The sequence below is a fragment of the Octopus sinensis genome, linkage group LG28 (genome assembly GCF_006345805.1).
Source record: "Octopus sinensis linkage group LG28, ASM634580v1, whole genome shotgun sequence".
In the NCBI taxonomy this organism is placed as follows: domain Eukaryota; kingdom Metazoa; phylum Mollusca; class Cephalopoda; order Octopoda; family Octopodidae; genus Octopus; species Octopus sinensis.
In genome coordinates this window covers 10,719,072-10,740,944 of record NC_043024.1, presented here as the reverse complement: position 1 = coordinate 10,740,944, position 21,873 = coordinate 10,719,072, and the positions used below count along the sequence as shown (strand labels likewise).

Sequence of the window (21,873 nt, the reverse complement as noted above, 5' to 3'; positions counted from 1 at the left end):
ATCTCATTAGTCGTTAATTAGATTCTCATCAATGCCAGTTTACAGCCTCAGAGGATGAAGAAACCATTAGAAACAGTGGCTACAACAACAACGACAACAACACCAACAACCTCTCCACCTACTTCTCCTCCTTTTCCTTTTCCTTACTTCTCTTTGCTTTAATGGTGCAATTTATCCTCTTCAGCTGACAGAGGAAATTGAACATGGATCTACTGGCCTTGAATCAGTTGTACACGTACACTCACTCACTCACACATTATCATCATCCTCTTCTGCATCGTTGTTGTTGCCGTCATCATCATCACCACAACAACCATCATCATCGTCATTGTCACTATTACCACCACCACCACCAGCATCATCATCATCGTCATTACGAATCTTGCTCCAGATAGGTTTCTTATTTACTACCCACAAGGGGCTACGCACAGAGGGGACAAACAAGGACAGACAAATGGATTAAGTCGATTATATCGACCCCAGTGTGTAACTGGTACTTAATTCATCGACCCCGAAAGGATGAAAGGCAAAGTCGACCTCAGCAGAATTTGAACTCAGAACGTAACGGCAGACAAAATACCTATTTCTTTACTACCCACAAGGGGTTAAACATAGAGGGGACAAACAAGGACAGACAAAGGGATTAAGTCGATTACATCGACCCCAGTGTGTAACTGGTACTTATTTAATCGACTCCGAAAGGATGAAAGGCAAAGTCGACCTCGACAGAATTTGAACTCAGAACGTAGTGGTAGACAAAATACCGCTAAGCATTTCGCCCGACGTGCTAACGTTTCTACCAGCTCCTTTCCGCCTTAATCTTGCTCCAGATAGGTGTGCACAGACATGCTCTCATATGCATACACATGCATTCATGTCAACAAATACGCATACATAGCTGTTTACAATCACACGCTGCATTATGTATGGTACATAGATAACTATTTAAATATAATGTTACCTCAGTTGCATATAATATATTTTATTCAGTCATGCAGCTGTTTGCAATATCAGTGAATGCTTTATTTTCCATTTCCTACATATCAGATGCAACAAACCTCATCAAAGCATGTAGCTGTTTGCAAGCACAAACCATTGATCAGGCTCAACTATGGTGAAGTACTACACTGAATTACCTTTCAATGGTGTATATACTTTAAGTATGATACATAAGTGCCTTTTTTTTTATTTAATACTATTCAGAATGTGGCCGTAGCCAGCACCGCATCGACTGGCCTCCGTGCTGGTGGCACGTAACAAACACCATCCGATTGTGGCCGTGCCAGCCTTGCCTGGCTTCCGTACCGGTGGCATGTAAAAAGCACCATCCGAGCGTGGCTGTTCGCCAGCCTCGTCTGGCACCTGTGTCGGTGGCATGTAAAAAGCACCCACTACACTCACGGAGTGGTTGGTGTTAGGAAGGGCATCAGCTGTAGAAACACTGTCAGATCAGACTGGAGTCTGGTGCAGCCTCCTGGTTTCCCAGACCCCGGTCGAACCGTCCAACCCATGCTAGCATGGAAAACGGACGTTAAATGATGATGATGATGATGATGACTATTCCTATTGCATATAACTGATTTTTATTCAGTTGGACAGCTATTTGCAGCATCAGTGATTATTCTCTCCTGTGTTTTCTATATATTATAGGTGAAAAATCTTTTCTAAACATGCATGGGTTGGCTGTGAGTAAATGCTATTGATAATTCTCAATCAGGCTGAAATGCAGCTGGTGTTCTTGTTTGATGCTGCTTTGATGATTGTTCCCCTTCAGTGTATATGATTTTGATTTTTCCAGTTTCAGCTAATGAGCTGTGGCCATGCTGGGGCACCGCCATTTGGTTTGCTACACGGTTTTACCTCACGGATGTTTGTTGGCAAACGCCATCTGGTGCATGAGAGAGTTCGATGCAGCTGCTCTCATCTGCACCTCCTGCCGTGAAGTTGGTTCATCCGGGACACCTGACAGGAAGAGATCCAGTCCTACTTTAAAGACATCCGCATCCACACCATGCAGGTCCCTCAGGTTCTTCGGGAGGATATTGAAGAGCCGTGGGCCTCTGAAGCCCAGGCTATCACAATATCTTGTCCTACATCTTGATGGCAAATTTGGAGTCCTTGGTACTACACAGTGGCGTCCGGTTCTGGCATTTGTGTGACTCTCGATGCCAAAGTCTGGGACAAGGCCTTCCAGGATCTTCCAGATGTATATTATGGCATATATATATATATATATATATACTCTTTTACTCTTTTACTTGTTTCAGTCATTTGACTGCGGCCATGCTGGAGCAACGCCTTTACTCGAGCAAATCAACCCTGAGACTTATTCTTTGTAAGCCCAGTACTTATTCTATCGGTCTCTTTTGCCGAACCGCTAAGTGACGGGGATGTAAACACACCAGCATCGGTTGTCAAGCAATGCTAGGAGGACAAACACAGACACACAAACATACATGCACACACACACACGCACACACACACATATATATATGTGTGTGTGTGTGTGTGTATATATATATGTGTGTGTGTGCGTGTATGTTTGTGTGTCTGTGTTTGTCCTCCTAGCATTGCTTGACAACCGATGCTGGTGTGTTTACATATATATATATATATATATATATCTATATATATATATATATCTATATGATGGGCTTCTTTCAGTTTCCGTCTACCAAATCCACTCACAAGGCTTTGGAAGGCCCAAGGCTGTAGCAGAAGACACTTGCCCAAGATGCCACGCAGTGGGACTGAACCCGGAACCATGTGGTTGGTAAGCAAGTTTCTTACCACACAGCCAGTTTTTAAACACATCACATCTATAAGAGAGGTTATCTTGGGATGAAAACTGCAGTAAATTTGCCTTTCACTAGCTTGATGCTCTGCCAGTTTTATCACACACCAACTGCTTTGTGGTTGTTTCACTTACTAGAAATAGCAGCTAAATCTTCTTTAAATAATGCTGTTGCTTCAAAAATAAAAAAAGGGGAGATACATATTGGTTAATGTTGTCACTAGATGCAGTGTGTAGTACTGATGGCGATGGGATGGTCATGGTTGGAACAGCTTTGGTCAGAGGTCTCAGAAGACAAACACCACTACCACCAGCACCACCACCACAACAGCAAAACCATCACAAATAGCCAACATTACCCACACCACCCAATCACCATGACCACCACTGCCACCACCACTACTGCCACCACCACCACCACCACAAACACAACTATCACCACTACCACTACTGCAACCACCCCACCACCATTGCCACCACCACCACTACCACCACTACCATCACTGCCACCACCACCACCACCACCGCTACCATCACTACCACCACCACCTCCACCACCACCACCACTGTTACCATCACTGCCACCACCACCACCACCACCGCTACCATCACTACCACCACCACCACCACCACTGTTACCATCACCACCACCACCACCTCCACCACCACCACAACACAACACTGGTACCATCACTGCCACACCAACACCACCACCACCACCACTGCACCACCACTGCACCACCACACACCACCACCGCTACCATCAACCCACCACCACCACCTCCACCACCACACCACCACCACCACCGCTACCACCACTCCACCACCACCACCTCCACCACCACCACCACCACCACCCTACCATCACCACACCACACACCACCACCCACCACCGCTACCATCACTACCACCACCACCACCACCACCACCACACCACCACCACTGCCACCGCCACCAACTGACATTATAGACTTACCATATCAAGGAACGACTCCACAAAGAGGAGAAGCACCATTACGGTGACAGTAGCCTGGTTGATGGAACGGTTCTCTGCCACTTTGGCACCAAACACAGTCAGCCAACGAGATGTACACTGCGAAGAATATTGGAAGAAACGGAGAGAAGTAATTAGTCAAAGACTTTTCTGGTCCATTTACAACGGAATGGATGTGTTGTGAAAGTTTGCCATCCACGCCTGAAGGCATTACCATTCTACAGACAGCAAGTAGACATAGTCAGGTGTGTGTGTGTGTGTGTGTGTGTGTGTGTGTGTGTGTGTGTGTGGTTAAGCAGATTGCTTCAAAACCATGGAGTTCCTTGTTTGATTCCGCTGTTTGCAAGTTTGGAAAAATGTCTTTAGCTTATAATTATATATCTACTAGCAGTATCGCCCGGCATTGCTCAAGTTTGTAAGGGAAATAAGTATATAAGCATTTTTAGAGAGTTATAGCCAAAAAATGCATTAAAAATGGAAAAAAGATGATGGTAAATTTTTTTTAAATCGTTGACTAATCATAGACATTTTTAGAGAGTTACTTCCCTTATATAATAGCAAAAAAAATGCATTAAAATGGAAAAAATGATGGTAAATTTTTTTTTAAATCGTAGATTCATCGTAGACGCGCGCTAATACCCAGAAGGGCTCGATATGAATCACGACTATAAGATACCCGGTTTTGGTTAAACTGCACCGCAAAATGTGGGAGTAGTTTGGAATCTAAATCGTAGGAGACAGACAGCACACAACCTCACTTTTATATATAAAGATGTGAAGTTTATAGAAGAGGGGTTTTTGTAAAATGGTGACTGTATGGAAGCCAGTTGTGTGTGTTTTTAAAACGCGTCCCCAAAGTTCATCCCCTCCTCACCGTGGTGGGGACGCTGGCAACGGGTAGTGTCAGAGCTATGCCGTCGGGAACTTTGGTTCCTAGTAGGGCCACCCAAGGCGGATTGGTCTGACACCAAGTGGTATTGGGGCCACAACCCAGCAGACGGGGCTCTGGTGAAAATCCTCGGAGTGTCTGCTTCGGCAACCGGCGGCTCCTCGGTCGTTCTGTCCCTTGTCTACGGACAATCTGCGGTAAACAGGATGTCTCTACATGCGGGATTTGGGGACCGCTTGTAAAATCCACATATTCCCACGAAACTTCTTCCAAGTCGAAGAAGCCGACTCAACCCGCCCAGGGTAAATGTCGCCATGAGTACGAGGAAGTAAGTTTTTAAAAAGGTTGCAAGACGCAACGAAAATTTTAGGGAAAATAAAAATAAGAAATAAGTGGAAATTTTACCGGTGAGTGTGTTACATTATAAGGCACAAAAAGAAAATGACTCTCCCCAGACACAACAGAATATGCTTCAACACACAAACCCATATAAAGAATCTTGCAAACCAAATCCCAAAACGAAATGTATATCAATCCATCTATATAAACATACAATAAGATATCATAACGATAAATTAATATTATGATATATTCATTTCTACTCTAGGCACAAGGTCCAAAATTTTTTGGGAGGTGAGGGGGGGGCAGTCAATTAGATTTCCCCCAGTACACAACTGGTACTTAATTTATTGACCCCCAAAAGGAAGAAAAGCAAAGTTGACCTTTGCAAAATTTGAACTCAGAACGTAAAGACAGACGAAATACCTATTTCTTTACTACCCAAAAGGGGCTAAACAAAGAGGAGACAAACAAGGACAGAGAAGCAGATTCAGTGGATTACATCGACCCCAGTGTGTAACTGGTACTTAATTTATCGACCCCGAAAGGATAAAAGGCAAAGTCGACCTTGGCAGAATTTGAACTCAGAACATAGCAGCAGACGAAATACCTATTTCTTTACTACCCACAAGGGGCTAAACACAGAGGGGACAAACAAGTACAGACAAATGGATTAAGTCGATTACAACGACCCCAGTGTGTAACTGGTACTTATTTAATCGACCCCGAAAGGATGAAAGGCAAAGTCGACCTCGGTGGAATTTGAACTCTGAACGTAGCGGCAGACGAAATACAGCAAAACATTTCGCTTGGCATGCTAACATTTCTACCAGCTCACTGTCTTAATAGTATGGGGTGGCTAAAGCTATTAACAGAACCAAAAGGGTAGAATATATTAATAAGGGTGCAAAACAGCAGCGACAAATGCTAGAAATAAGAGCTAAAGAGATATAACTTGAATAGTCACACTAAATCACCAACCTGGTGAGATATTCAAAGGGACTGTGAGGGGCAAGCCATAACATCTTTTTCCAGTGAGATAAAACTTGTTGAACGAAGTAATTTGATAAGACCCCATCATATGATTTCAGAATTTAACCTCTTCGGGGGCGGTAGGGTGGGGTGGGGGAATCTATAAATTACTTTGGGTTCAAGGGATAGCTTACTTCCACATTAGTTCACGAAGGAAAATAACCGTTGAATGTCTATATTCTTTTACTTGGGTAAAAATAATGGGTTTGGTGGTTGTCTTGGAAATTTGTAACTTAATGAGTTCTGCAGCTAAATAAGAATGGGGGCTAAAGTAAGTTTAGGGAAGAGTTCTGCAGCAAAATGAGTATGGAAGCTAAGGTAAGTTTAGGGAAGAGTTTTGCAGTGAAATAAGAATGGGGGCTAAAGTAAGTTTAGAGATGTGTGCATTGATACTGACCTTGAGACGTTCTATGAAAACTATCAGCAGCAGCAACAGCAGGAAGACAATACCAACAGAACTGATTAATATGAAGAGTATGGATCTGTGGAGAGAGAGTGAGTGAGAGTGAGAGTGGAAGATTTAGAGAGAGAGGGGAGAGAGAGTGTGTGAGTGGAAGAGTTAGAGAGAGAGATGGGGAGAGTGGAAGAGTTAGAGAGAATGAGTGAGGGTGTGAGTGGAAGAGTTAGAGAGAGAGAGAGGGAGAGTGGAAGAGTTAGAGAGGGAGAGAGAGTGGAAGAGTTAGAGAGAAAGAGAGAGAGAGGGAAAGAGAGACAGTATGAATGGAAGTGAGAGATTGCATATATGAGAGAGAGAGAGTGCATATGTGTGAGAGAGAGATAAAGTTATGATAGAGAGAGTGTGTATGTGTGTGTGAGAAAGAGAATTTGAGCTTAGGAGAGACAGTGTTTGAGAGAGAGAGAGAGTTTAATGGAGAGTGCATGTGTATGTGAGAGAGAGAGAGCTTACGAGGGAGAGTGTGCAATATGTGCATGCATGTGTGTGTGTTAGTGAGAGAGAGAGAGAGAGCTTATGAAAAAGAGTGTGTGTGTATATGAGTGACAGAAAGAAGGAGAGACAAAAGAGAGAGAGAGAAGTCTAAAGGGATGGGGTGTGAGTGAGAGGAGTACTATGAGAACTGAAGTGATGATGTGAAAGTGGCACAAGAGTGAGAGGGATGGTATGAGGGTGTGAATGGGATGGCATGTGAGTGAGTGAGGGAGATAGTTTGAATATACACACACACACACACACACATATATATATATATATATATGAATAAATAAATAAATGTAGTTGAATGAAGATGTTAATAAAATTCCTTTACTCTCGACATATGTTTCGAAGACAACATGGTTTTATTCCAAAGAAATAAACGGTGTAAGATGCAATCTTCTCATCAGGAAAGAAAGGGAGCCTCTCTAACCAACAAGGCATTATAATGATTACGATGACTGCCTACATGATAAACAAAACGTTAATAAGTGTTTAAAAATATATATATATATATATATATATATATATATATATATATATAAAGCCAGTGAACAGTATTGATGATACCGGTCTGATTTTGAATCTCTTTAACAATTCAAATTAATGAATTTAATTCCTCTTAATTTTACCTCAGTTCACCTAATTGTATTTATTTATCGCTACTTTTCATAAAAGAAGCCTTTATTTTTTTTTATATTCAATGTGCATTTTTGCTTTTTTTCTTCTTACTTTTCCCATAGCTTTTCCACATGTAGTTTCTATTTTCTGTTTGAAACATATTTCAATTATATATATATAATAATATTTTATATTCAATATTTCATCTATTCAATAAGACAATCAATGCTTCATTTCATTTTACTATATATACTATTTATACTATATATCCTATATTCTACATTAATATTATAAAGAATATAAATAAAACATAAAAAACAGACAGAGCTGGAATTCTTTTGAATAATATATATATATATAAAACTATGACTTAATTTTTCCTCTCACACCGTCTCTGATGAAGGGATATTGTTATTAATTAATATCCTAGAAACAGCTGTAAGACCTTCTATCTATAAATGCTCTAATATCTATACAGCCTTGGTTTTTTATCTTATTACACAAAAAATTCTTATATATATATATATATGTGTGTGTGTGTGTGTGTGTAGAAGGTTGAAAAGGAACACACAAGTTGATATATATCAGGAAAATAAGACAAGGTAGAAAATGCTAAGATAGTTTTATCATGAAGAACATTTTGGTACCGGTTTCAGCCTTTGCGACTTTTTCAACTTGGAGTAAAGCATGAAAAACAATTAAATTGTGGTAAAATTAAATTAAATATTTTTTTTTTAAATATTTCCTAAAAAAGTGAGACAAACAGACAGAAAATAAAACGTCACTTGCATTTGAAAACTTAGGAAATATTTTTTAAAAGCATTTAATTTAATTTTTCTACAATTTAATTGTTTTTTATGCTGAAAAAGCCTGAAACCGGTGCTAAAGGTTAGGATTGGGGTGAAAGAATTAGACTTACCTGGGTATGATAATGAGATGAATGAAGATAATTGTGATGAAGATGATGACAATACAGACGAGATGGGATGAGAACATGACGTCTCTCACTTTGGAATACTGGAATGATAAACAGAACAGGTGTTTTAGCTATAACGACAACAACAACAACAATAACAATAATAATAATAATAATAATAACAATAATAATAATAACAACAATAATAATAATAATAATAATTATAACAATAATAATGATGATGATGGTGATTTCAAATTTTGGCATAAAACCAGCAATTTCAAGGGAAGTTGATTACATGGACCCCAGTACACAACTGGTATTTCTTTCATCGAACCTGAAAGGATGAAAAGTAAAGACAACCTCAGTGGAATTTGAATCAGAACATAAAGACAAATGAAATGCCATGAAGAATTTCACCCAGCATGCTAACGATTCTGCCAGCTCGCCACCTTAAAATATTAATAATAATCATCATCATCATCATCATTTAGCGTCCGCCTTCCATGCTAGCATGAGTTGGACAGTTCGACCGGGGTCTGTGAAGCCAGAAGGCTGCAACAGGCCCATTCTGATCTGGCAATGTTTCTACGGCTGGATGCCCTTCCTAACGCCAACCACTCCGTGAGTGTAGTGGGTGCTTTTTACATGCCACCAGCACAGGTGCCAGATGGAGCTGGCAAACGGCCACGGACGGATGGTGCTTTTTACATGCCACCGGCACGGAGGCCAGTCGGGGCGGCGCTGGCAACGGCCACGATAATAATAATAAATAATAATAATAATAATAATAATAATTTCTTAACTACCCACAAGGGGCTAAACACAGAGAGGACAAACAAACAAGGACAGACAAACGGATTAAGTCGATTACATGGACCCCGGTGCATAACTGGTACTTAATTTATCGACCCCGAAAGGATGAAAGGCAAAGTCGACCTCGGCGGAATTTGAACTCAGAACATAAAGATAGACGACATACGGCTACGCATTTCGCCCGGCGTTAATAATAATGATGATGATGATGATGATAGCATCCTCCTCCTCCTCATCCTCATCATCATCATCATGTACAACAATAATGCTCTCATTAATACTACAAACATAATCAATAATAATACTGCTGCAAATAACAGCATCAGCATCATCATCATTATCAACAACAACAACAATGCAACTAAAACCAGCACCACCACCGCCAATACCACCACCATCGATGACAACCCAAACAATGATGACAACACTACCACCAGCACCAGCGACACCTTCAACAACAACACTACCACCATCATCACCAACATCATTATTAGCACCACCACCACCACCACCACCACTACCACCGTCACCACCAGCAGCAACAACAACAACAACACTACCACCACATCATTATCAGCACTGCCACTACTACAACCACCACCACCACCACTACCACCACTACCACCAACTACCACCACTACCACCACCAGCAACAACAACAACAACAACACTACCACCATCATCACCACCATCATTATCACCACCGCCACTACTACTACTACCACCACCACCACCACCACCAGCAGCAACAATAACAACAACACTACCACCATCATTATGATCACTGCCACTACCACCACCACCACCACCACCAACAACAACAACAACAACAACAGCAGCAACAACACCACAACCCTCAGAATCTGCAGCTCCATCACCACTACAACAATAACACAATTAGCTGCAACAGGTAATTAGAAAATGGGAAAGCGCAACGCGATTGGTGGAAGGTGTGTTGGAGCGCAAGTTTAATCACTTGAAAACATCCATTCACACCTGCAGCACTGTCAGAGCATCAGAAGCACACCTGAGGTCAGCTGGCAGGTAAACGTGACCGACAACGAACACAGGGACACACGGACACACACATACACGCACGCACGCTCGCACACTACGCACAGAGACATGTTAGCAACACTACGTATATATATATAATTAATATATTATATATATCACACAGACGTTGCCTTATATGTGTGTGTGTGTATATATATATATATATGTGTGTGTATATATATATATATATATATGGATGTATATATATATATATATATATATATATATATATATATATATATATTACCGCATATAAATGTCATATATGCATGCACGTATGTATAAGTGTGTGCGCGCGTTTCTGTGTGTGTGATATATATATATAATATATATATATATAAACACACACATCCATACACACGCACATATACACTGGCATATATATATGGTGCGTCAACATCAACACACAGACATATATACAGATGTTGCCTATATATGTGTGTGTGGTGTTATATTAAATATAATAAAAACTTCAGTCATATAATAACAATTTAATAAATTAATAATTTAACACACACACACACATATATCATATATATATAATATACATATACATATATATATTATATATACATACATACACACATGTCATATATAAGTGTGTGTGTGTATACATACACATGCACATATATATACTGGCACACAGACACCGTTACATGTTCACACGCACACATACAAACACACACTACATATTACATAGAGACACATTGATATCATTAATGCTACATCAACACCAACACACACACACACATATATATATATATATATATACAGATATTGCCTATATATGTGTCGTGATAAACGACAGAACTCAATACAAATGTAAGAGTATGTTTTGATACATTATACTGGAAAGGCTCTGATTTCCAGTATTCAGAGGTGCTCACTTCTGATCATAAGCTGGCAAACCATGCCTTAGTTTACCAGTCGATGATTGGAAATGAGCAACTTGGAGTACTGGAAACCAGAACCTTCCAGTTATCATACACACACATAGTTTACAGATGAGAATCAGATATTCTCTGTATAGAATACACTTAGTAGTACTCAATAGGTTTAAACTTGGTAGAGAGAAACTGAAAGAATCTTGTAGTATATGTGTGTATATATATATATCGTATGGGTGATGACAGTAGAGCTATGTCGGTGCTGCATCCGGAATTTGCTTCTCTGAGCAGCTGCACATATTGCGCTTCGATTCCTTGCCTCTGCAGCGAGTTCAGCACTGCGTTGGTTTCGACGCTATCGAAGGCCTTCTCATAATCTATAAACGCAACGCAAAGAGGCAGCTTGTACTCATTTGCTCGCTCAAGCAGTTGCGTTAGAGCAAATATATGGTCCATTGTGCTGTAGTTCTTCCGGAAGCCTGCTTGTTCCCTCGGTTGTTGTTCGTTGAGACGACGTGACAACCTGTTCAGAATTATCTTCGTGAGTGGAAAAGACCACTTGAAAGACCTCCACGACGGTGGAGTGACGATTTCAAGAGGACGATTGGGATCACGTGGATGAGAAAGGCGCAATCCAGAGAGGAGTGGACAGCGTGCTGTGATCAGCGGTGTCAAATGGACGCCTGACGGACTGGTCGGTCAAAGTGATATATATATCAAAATCATTCCATCTTTAACTTCTTTCTGTCAACACCTAAAATGTAAGATCTTTTCCCTGAAGACAGAGGCTCATCATATCTTTATATATAAAAGTGAGGTTGTGTGCTGTCTGTCTCCTACGATTTAGATTCCTAACTACTCCCACATTTTGCGGTGCAGTTTAACCAAAACCGGGTATCTTATAGTCGTGATTCATATTGAGCCCTTCTGGGTATTAGCGCACGTCTACGATGAGTCTACGATTTAAAAAAAAATTTACCATCAATTTTTCACATTTTTAATGCATTTTTTCGCTATAATATAAGGGAAGTAACTCTCTAAAAATTTATTATTAAATCTCAGAACGTAAAAAGCTACAGTAACACTCCCCCTTTGTGTTTAGCCATATTGAGATGGCTATTATACTTTACATCTCTAAAAATGCTTATATAGTTATTTCCCTTACAAACCCGAGCAACGCCGGGCGATACTGCTAGTAAATATATATATATATATGCACATATACACCTCAAATGTAAGATCTCTTCCTTGAAGATAGAGGCTCGTCTCATCCGATGGTGGAATCAATCTACAGGCATTATTTTGGACCACTGCACCCCCAGAAACAGCTGTCGGGTTTGTAAAATGTAAGGATGAGCAAGTTAGGCAGGTCATTATATAAAGTGTATTAAATACATGAAATTCCCAAAAACAGGGACATAAACACACCAGCATCAGTTGTCAAGCGATGGTGGGAGGACAAACTCAGACACACACACATACATATATATATACATATATACGACAGGCTTCTTTCAGTTTCCGTCTACCAAATCCACTCACAAAGCTTTGGTCAGTCTGAGGCTATAGTAGAAGACACTTGCCCAAGGTGCCATGCAGTGGGACTGAACCCAGAACCATGTGGTTGGTAATCAAGCTACTTACCACACAGCCACTCCTGCACCCATATATATACATACATATATACGACGGGCTTCTTTCAGTTTCCGTCTATCAAATCCACTCACAAGGCTTTGGTCGACCCGAGGCTATAGTAGAAGACACTTGCCCAAGGTTCCACGCAGTGGGACTGAACCCAGAACCATGTGGTTGGTAATCAAGCTACTTACCACACAGCCACTCCTGTACCTATATATATCTCACTATATATATATGATGGGCTTCTTTCAGTTTCCGTCTACCTAATCCACTCACAAGGCTCTGGTCAGCCCGAGGCTATAGTAGAAGACACTTGCCCAAGGTGCCACGCAGTGGGACTGAACCCAGAACCATGTGGTTGGTAAGCAAGCTACTTACCACACGGCCACTCTTGCTGATCAATATGCTGACTGAGGAAACCTACCAATAACAAACCTATAAATACCACTGGAAACGGCTGTAAGTCAGATTTGCTGCAATAAAGAAGACTATGTTATGACGAATATTTATACTTTGTGGTGGTTATATCTGGACTCACCTTTTCTTCGTATTCTTTCTTGTAGAACTTTAAGGATATGGGCTTGACATGTTCCGCCCGCAGCTGGTCAACACTACGGGCATCGATGGCTCGGTCGAGGTATTCGTTCACTTCGTCTTCGGGGTCTTTTGCCGACGTCGGATTGCCGTAGCCAAGTCTGGAAGAAAAAGAAAGAGGAAAGTCATAGTTTGTACGTTGTCCATCATCATCATCATCATAATCATCACCATCAACATCGTTATCATCATCATCATCATCATCATCATCGTTTAAGGCCGCTTTTCATGCTAGCATGGAATGGACGGTTCGACCGGGGTCTGGTAAGCCATGGAAGCTGCACCAGGCTCCAATCTGATCTGGCAGAGTTTCTACAGCTGGATGCCCTTCCTAATGCCAATCACCCTGAGAGTGTAGTGGGTGCTTTTTACGTGCCACCGGCACGGGGGTCAGTCAGGCGGCACTGGCAATGGCCATGCTCGAATCTTTTTACACATGCCAGCGGCACAGGTGCCAGTAAGGCACTCGAATGGTGTTCACAGGAGAGTGTATGTGTGTGTGTGTGAGTGGGGGGTGGGCAGAGCGTGAGATAGAGGGGTAGGAAGGGGGGTAGGTAACAGCTTTAAAGATTGGGTAGGATTGATGGGTGGATGTAAGTGAGTGACCAAAGGTGCATGAGTTGGGGGAAGGTAGAAGGGGGTCTCAGAGTGGGACACACACACACGTGTATAAGCACATAATGCTTACATGTGATGGGTGATCGACAATACCTGAATTAAGGAAGGTAGACAGGAGTCACAGAGCAAGGGACACACACACATACATTGTGGAGACACATCGCCTAGTGGTTAGGGCAGCGAACTCGCGGTTGAGGGATCGCAGGTTCAAATCTCAGACCGGGCGATGTGTGTGTTTATGAGTGAAACACCTAAGCACCACATGGCTCCGGCGGAAGGTAATGGCGAACTTCCGCTGACTCTTTCGCCACAACTTTCTCTCACTCTTTCCTCCTGCATCTTGCAGCTCACCTGCGACGGACCGGCGTCCTGTCCAGGTGGGGAACCTATACGCCAGGGAAACCGGGAAACTGGCCCTATGAGCCAGGCATAGCTTGAGAAGGAACAAATAACAACAACAATATATATGTGTGTGTGTGTGTGTGTGTGTGTGTGTGTGTGTGTGTGTGTGGAGGCGCATGGCCTAGTGGTTAGAGCAGCGGACTCGCGATTGAGGGTTCGTGGGTTCGAATCTCAGACCAGGTGATGTGTATGTTTATGAGCAAAACACCTAAGCTCCATGCGGCTCTGACCGAAGGTAATGGCAAAAATTCTGCTGACCCTTTCGCCACAAATTTCTCTCACTCTTTCCTCCTGAATCTAGAAGCTCACCTGCGACGGACCGGTGTCCCGTCCAGGTGGGGAACCTATACACCAAGGAAACCGGGGAAAGCCGGCCCTTATGAGCCAGGCATGGCTTGAGAAGGAACAAACACAAATACACATACAAACGCACAACAATTACATCTGAAGGATGACCAACAACGCATGCATAGGGGAAGTTAGATGGGAGTCAAAGTGAGTGGGACCCACACACACATGTATAAACACATGAATTGGGGGAAGGTAGATGGGGTTCACAAAGAGTGGGACACACACACACACGTGTACATGTATGTATAAACACAAAATGCTTACTTCTGATGGATGCCAACGTTACTTTTGAAGCTCAATTTCTTTTGCTGTTTATGCTTTGGGGTTCTACTGTCCAACGTTTCAACCTTCTTTGGCTGCAAAAGAAGAGTTTCATTACAATCACTAAACATCCCTCCCTGGCGTACCTGTCTCTCTCTGGTACACCTGTCTCTCTCTCTCTCTCTGACACACCTGTCTGTCTCTCTCTCTCTCTGGCACACCTGTTTCTCTCTCTCTGGCACACCTGTTTCTCTCTGTTGCACACCTGTCTCTCTCTCTGGCACACCTGTCTCTCTCTCTGGCACACCTGTCTCTCTCTCTCTGGCACACCTGTCTCTCTCTCTGGTGTACCCGTCTCTCTCTCTGGCACACCTGTCTCTCTCTGGCATGCCTGTCTCTCTCTCTCTGGCACACCTGTCTCTCTCTCTGGTACTCCTGTCTCTCTCTCTCTCTAGCACACCTGTCTCTCTCTCTCTCTGGCACACCTGTCTCTCTCTCTCTAGCACACCTGTCTCTCTCTGGCATGCCTGTCTCTCTCTCTCTGGCACACCTGTCTCTCTCTCTGGTACTCCTGTCTCTCTCTCTCTCTCTAGCACACCCGTCTCTCTCTCTCTGGCACACCTGTCTCTCTCTCTCTGGCACACCTGTCTCTCTCTCTCTCTGGCACACCTGTCTCTCTCTCTCTGGCACACCTGTCTCTCTCTCTTTCTGGCACACCTGTCTCTCTCTCTCTACCACACCTGTTTCTCTCTCTGGCACACCTGCCTCTCTCCCTGTGGTTGGGAAACAAGCATCTTATCACACAGCCATGCCCATGTATATTTTTATGATGGGCTTCCATATAGTTTCCGTTTCCCAAATTCACTCACAAGGCTTTGGCTGTATTAGAAGTCACTTGCCCAAGGTGACATGCAGTGGGACCTTGTGATTGGGAAGCAAGCTTCTTACCACACAGCCACTCCTGCATATATATATTTATATGATGGGCCACTATACGGAGATACTTGCCCAAGCTTCGTTCAGTTTCTATCTCTCAAATCCACTCACAAGGCTTTGGATGGTCTGAGGCTATAGCAGGAGACACTGGCCCAAGGTGTCACACAGTAGGGATTGAAACCAAAATCATGTGATTGCAAAACAGCTTCTTAACCACAAAGCCATACCTGAGGATTTACAGAGAAGGAAAGAAACGAACCAAGGTCTGCAAGATGTCTTGTGTCGGCTTGGAAGAAGAAGAGGGGAAACGGCAGAGGTGAGAAGAAAGGAATCAACGACTTGGAAGAATTAGCTGTGATGCATAAAAGACGTAATCGAGTTTAGGCTACCCTAAAGTCCAATCCCTCCTCAAAGCAGTAGGGTGGTGTAAACGGGCAGTGTCAGAGCTATGCCGTCGGGAACTTTGGTTCCTTGTAGGGCCATCCAAAGCGGATTGATCTGGCACCGAGCAGTATTAGGGCCGCAGCCTGGCCAACGGAGCTCTGGTGAAAATTCCAAGAGGTGTCTGATCAGCAACCAGTGGCTTCGAGGTCGTTCTGTCCCTGCGTCTGTGGAGACTCCGCGGCAAACAGGGAATCCCATCACTCGGGATATGCATGCGGGATGTCGGGGACCACTTGTGAGCTGTGATGCATAAAAGACGTAATCGAGTTTAGGCTACCCTAAAGTCCAATCCCTCCTCAAAGCAGTAGGGTGGTGTAAACGGGCAGTGTCAGAGCTATGCCGTCGGGAACTTTGGTTCCTGGTAGGGCCATCCAAAGCGGATTGATCTGGCACCGAGCAGTATTAGGGCCGCAGCCTGGCCAACGGAGCTCTGGTGAAAATTCCAAGAGGTGTCTGATCAGCAACCAGTGGCTTCGAGGTCGTTCTGTCCCTGCGTCTGTGGAGACTCCGCGGCAAACAGGGAATCCCGTCACTCGGGATATGCATGCGCGATGTCGGGGACCACTTGTGAATTCAATATTCCCACGAAACTTCTATGAATCCTACAACTACCATGGCAATAAATACGACAGGTGGTCGGTCTGCGCAGATGGAACCACGGATGGATCGCTATCTCCAGTGACCTCGCACAGGACTGTCGAGCGTGGGCGGCCATGGTTCATGATGCCGTGAGGACCAGAGAAGAAGCCGGCTCAACCCACCCTGGGTGAACACCATCACAAGTACAAGTATGAGTTGGTAGAGGTACCAGATGTGATTGGAAGATGAGAGTTTGGTAAAGGAAGCAGGGTGGGTGGGGACAAGAGGGCCCAGAAGGAAGAATGGACAGAAGAGGAAGACTGGAAGACCAAGAACAAAGAATAGGGGGAAAAATGTGGGAAAAGTCCAAGTTTGGGATGATGAACCTCACAAAAGGGGACAAAAGATTGCAATAAACAGACTCATCCAAATTCTGTGATTGTATGAGGATGGAAAAAAAAACAAAATGGTGATGAGGATGCTGATGGTGGTGGTGGCGGCGGTGGTGGGTGTGCTGCTGTTGCTGTTGAGCGAACGGTCTTCGTCCCATCCCCTGCCAGAGCCTCGTGGAGCTTTAGGTGTTTTCGCTCAATAAACACACACAACGCCCAGTCTGGGAATCAAAACCGCGATCCTCCAACCGCGAGTCTGCTGCCCTAACCATTGGGCCATTGCGCCTTCTTGCTGTTGCTGTTGAGCGAACGGTCTTTGTCCCAGAGCTCGCAAGATGGGAGAAGTCCGAAACGAGGTCCTTTGCTATTTGTAAGACCCTCAGAAGAGAAAGCAGGTCAACCCCCGACACTGAGAGCATCGACGGATGGATGAATGCGCATCCAGGCTCAGCGGTTGCGTAGGAAGTTGGGGACAAGAAACAGGAAGAAAGAGTGAGAGAAAGTTGGGGCGAAAGAGTACAACAGAAGTGCCCCCCCCCCTGCTGGAGCCTCGTGGAGCTTTAGGTGTTTTCGCTCAATAAACACACACAACGCCCAGTCTGGGAATCGAAACCGCGATCCTCCAACCGCGAGTCTGCTGCCCTAACCATTGGGCCATTGCGCCTCCTTGCTGTTGCTGTTGAGCGAAGGTCTTCGTCTCAGACCTCGCAAGATGGGAGAAGTCCGAAATGTGGTCCTTTGATATTCGTAAGACCCTCAGAAGAGAAAGCAGGTCAACCCCTGACACCAATAGCATCGACGGATGGATGAATGCGCATCCAGGCTCAGCGGTTGCGTAGGAAGTCGGGGACAAGAAACCGGAAGAAAGAGTGAGAGAAAGATGGAGCGAAAGAGTACAACAGGTGTCGCCACCACCCGCTGCCGGAGCCTCGTGGAGCTTTAGGTGTTTTCGCTCAATAAACACACACAACGCCCGGTCTGAGAATCGAAACCGCGATCCTCCAACCGCAAGTCTACTGCCCTAACCATTGGGCCATTGCACCTCCTACTGCTGCTGGTGATGAAGGTGAAGAAAATGGTGGTGGTGGTGGTTGTGTTGCTTCTACTACTGCTGGTGATGATGATGTCGATGATGACAAAGATGATGCTGCTGTCGCTACTACTGGTGATGATGATGCTGCTGATGGTGGTGGTGATGGTGGGGGGGGGGCACTGCTTCTGCTGCTGTCGCTACTACTGCTAATGATGAAGATGATGATGTCGATGATGACAAAGATGATGGTGGTGGCACTGCTGCCGCTGAAGATGATGAGGATGCTGCTGCTACTGGTGATGATGATGTTGATGATGGTGGGGGACACTGCTTTTGCTGCTGCTACTACTACTGCTGCTGCTGCTGCTGATGATGATGTGGATGATGACAAAGATGATGGTGATGGTGCTGCTGAAGATGATGAGGATGCTGCTGCTACTGGTGATGATGATGATGATGATGATGAGGATGCCTCTGCTGCTACTGGTGATGACGACGATGATGACAATGATGTTGATGATAGTGGTGGTGATGGGGATGGAGGTGCATATGCCTACGTCTACCATGGCATCCAGCACTATCCCACCCCACCCCCACTCCTCAGCATCCCTAAGGTCTGGTCTTACCTTTTGTCTGTAAGAGTCTGCTTTGATGAAGAAAGTCTTCACGTTGTTCTCCTTCAAATAGTTGTTCCGCTTGTCTCCTTCTCCGGGTATCACCTCGTAGTCGTTCCCCAAATAGTTCAGGGTCTCTTCCGTAACATGCACCCATCTGAAAGACACACAGACAGATAGATCCTCTCATTTAATTGAACAGAATTTGAGATAATATGTGTTTTCATGTGAGTGCATATTTAAAAAAAAAATTTATATATACATACACACACACACACACACATACGCCAGGCGATACTGCCAGTATATATATATATATATATATATATACTGGCAGTATCGCCTGGCGTTGCTTGGGTTTGTTTCGACCCTTTAGAATTGGAATTTTTGAAAAGTAAAAATTTTGCATTATGTAGCTTGTTATTCTCTTTAAGTGAACATTTTTCTGGTTGAAATACACTGAAAAATGGCAGCACAGCAGTCAAAAAATCGTAAAAAATAAGGATTTCCATAGAAAAAAAGCACCTTTTTGATGTAAATAATTTTTGGTGTTAACATGGTCCGATTTGAATTTTTTCTTCTACGGAAGGAAGAGCAAGCCTTCTTCTATCATACTTTCAATTTTGGTCAACTTGCGCTGCAGGGTCTCGGAGGAGATAGTGTTAGTTGAAGGCTACCAAACCTGCCATACACAGACAACTCAAGTTTATTTATATATATTGTGACAATAAATTCCTTATATGGAGCTCTGACATCCCCTTTACCCCATTTCTATAATTAGAAAAATCTTTATTGTCTCTTTTCATTTGTTCTTCCCTCTCAGAACCCTACAGTAGTCTGGAACAACTGAATCTTAGTCAGTCAGTTGATGGACTCCACTACCTCAAATGTTCTTAAAATTTAAATCCACATCTTTGTCTATGTAGCTACCTTCTCTGTAATGTTGCCACTTGATATGAAAATTTTTGTATTAATGAAAACCTCTATAATTGGCTGATGAGTGCTCAGCATTTTAAAACTGTTGTAATACTTACAACATTTAATAAAATGATGTAGTACGAAACGATCGTACCAAATTACCAGAGTCATCCTTGTTGCTTATTTTGATTATAATCACCACACGGATTTTTATGGATAACACCATACAGAATTCTGGTGCATCTAAATTAAGTACCATATTCATTTGATTCTAAATTTTTGCTGAACTTATATGTCGTACGCGACTGAGAGGATTTGCATCCCCAACGTAGAATTTTTTATGTAATACATGTCCTTGAAGTAGTAATTGTGCGCGGCTGAAGAAGGCCATAGACACACATTATGCATTGTTATAAATCCGTCTAATAAAGGCCCAAAACATATGTACCACTGAATCCTTGGCATCATGTTTTTATTTTGATTAATATATATATATATATATATATATATATATATGAATAAAAAATGGAGTTAACGCAGGTGTAAACAAATATTTTTACTTTTGACACATGTTTCGAAAATTCCACTGATACTATTCAAAAGAATAAATGGTATAAACAATGCAATCTTCTCTTCGGGAAAGTGAAAAAAACGAAACTCGTCAATACGACATTTTAGCAAAAAATGATGGATTTGTATAGCGATAGACAGAACGCTATTAAAAGACCACAATGAACAATTTCATTTAGAATGGTTGATCCTCTCAATTTCGATACCATATGACAAAGGCAAGAAATTCTGTCTTCTCTGCAATTCTGAGCTATTTTTCATTATTTTTTCTAAAAATACTCTAGTAAACACGGTTATAGAACGAGCATACAGATGTAAGCATTGGCAAAAACATACTTTTAGTGCATATAAGTAGCCTCTATCATTATATATAGTTTAAACTTTAATTTCCTTTATATTTAACATTCACTATTAATATCCCTACTCTTTCTGTTAGCTACTTATAACGTTATATCATATAAGGTTTTTTTAAACAATATTAATAGCGTTCTGTCTATCGCTATACAAATCCATCATTTTTTGCTAAAATGTCGTATTGACGAGTTTCGTTTTTTTCACTTTCCCGAAGAGAAGATTGCATTGTTTATACCATTTATTCTTTTGAATAGTATCAGTGGAATTTTTGAAACATGTGTTGAAAGTAAAAATATTTGTTTACACCTGCGTTAACTCCATTTTTTATTCATATTATTCAAATATTCCACGTAAACACGAAGTTTCTACCTTTATAAACAAGGAGTTACAACATCTTTACTTGTGAGATTTTTGCTGCCCTGGTAACTATTTATTTATTTTTCCATGTTAATTTTTAACAAGGTAAAAATACACTCATCTATTTATATATATATATGTGTGTGTGTATATATATATAGCCAGACACATGTGTTTCGTTTAATTAGTGTTTCCTACCAAATTACAATATCAAAAAATACAAGTGACATTTTTTTCCTCACTGCTTGTTGACTTTCTGAGTCTTAGCCTCACTCACTTTAATCCAATGCAAAATATTTTCATATTCAAATGCAATTAGTAAACCATTCTGCGTATGATATTTCACTGATTCCTTATGATTAAATGACTGCTGGTGTTTTAATGTAATATTAGTTACAATATATGCAGGACTGAATCATCGTTGTCACTTCTAAAAAGGAAAGCGATTTTTGAAAGAAGGAGGTGGGTGATTCCTAGCGATTCATATGTTTTACATTTGATCAACAACTAATTACCACGAGGATTTAAAGATAATGA

The 21,873-nt window shown here is 42.3% G+C and overlaps 1 protein-coding gene across 3 annotated transcripts in view; it reads right to left on the bottom strand.

Annotated features, from left to right (window-relative positions):
• The window catches only part of LOC115225862 (adenylate cyclase type 6), a 102,411-nt gene that overhangs the window by 27,198 nt on the left and 53,340 nt on the right, over positions 1 to 21,873 (bottom strand). For all 3 annotated transcript variants that reach the window (XM_029796852.2, XM_036514550.1, XM_036514551.1), the window contains 6 exons: positions 19,150 to 19,294; positions 15,143 to 15,234; positions 13,452 to 13,608; positions 8,520 to 8,617; positions 6,446 to 6,530; positions 3,771 to 3,887 (listed from right to left, as the gene is read on the bottom strand). In XM_029796852.2, the coding sequence (XP_029652712.1) occupies positions 3,771 to 3,887; positions 6,446 to 6,530; positions 8,520 to 8,617; positions 13,452 to 13,608; positions 15,143 to 15,234; positions 19,150 to 19,294 (694 nt within the window). The remainder of the gene's footprint in view (positions 1 to 3,770; positions 3,888 to 6,445; positions 6,531 to 8,519; positions 8,618 to 13,451; positions 13,609 to 15,142; positions 15,235 to 19,149; positions 19,295 to 21,873) is intronic.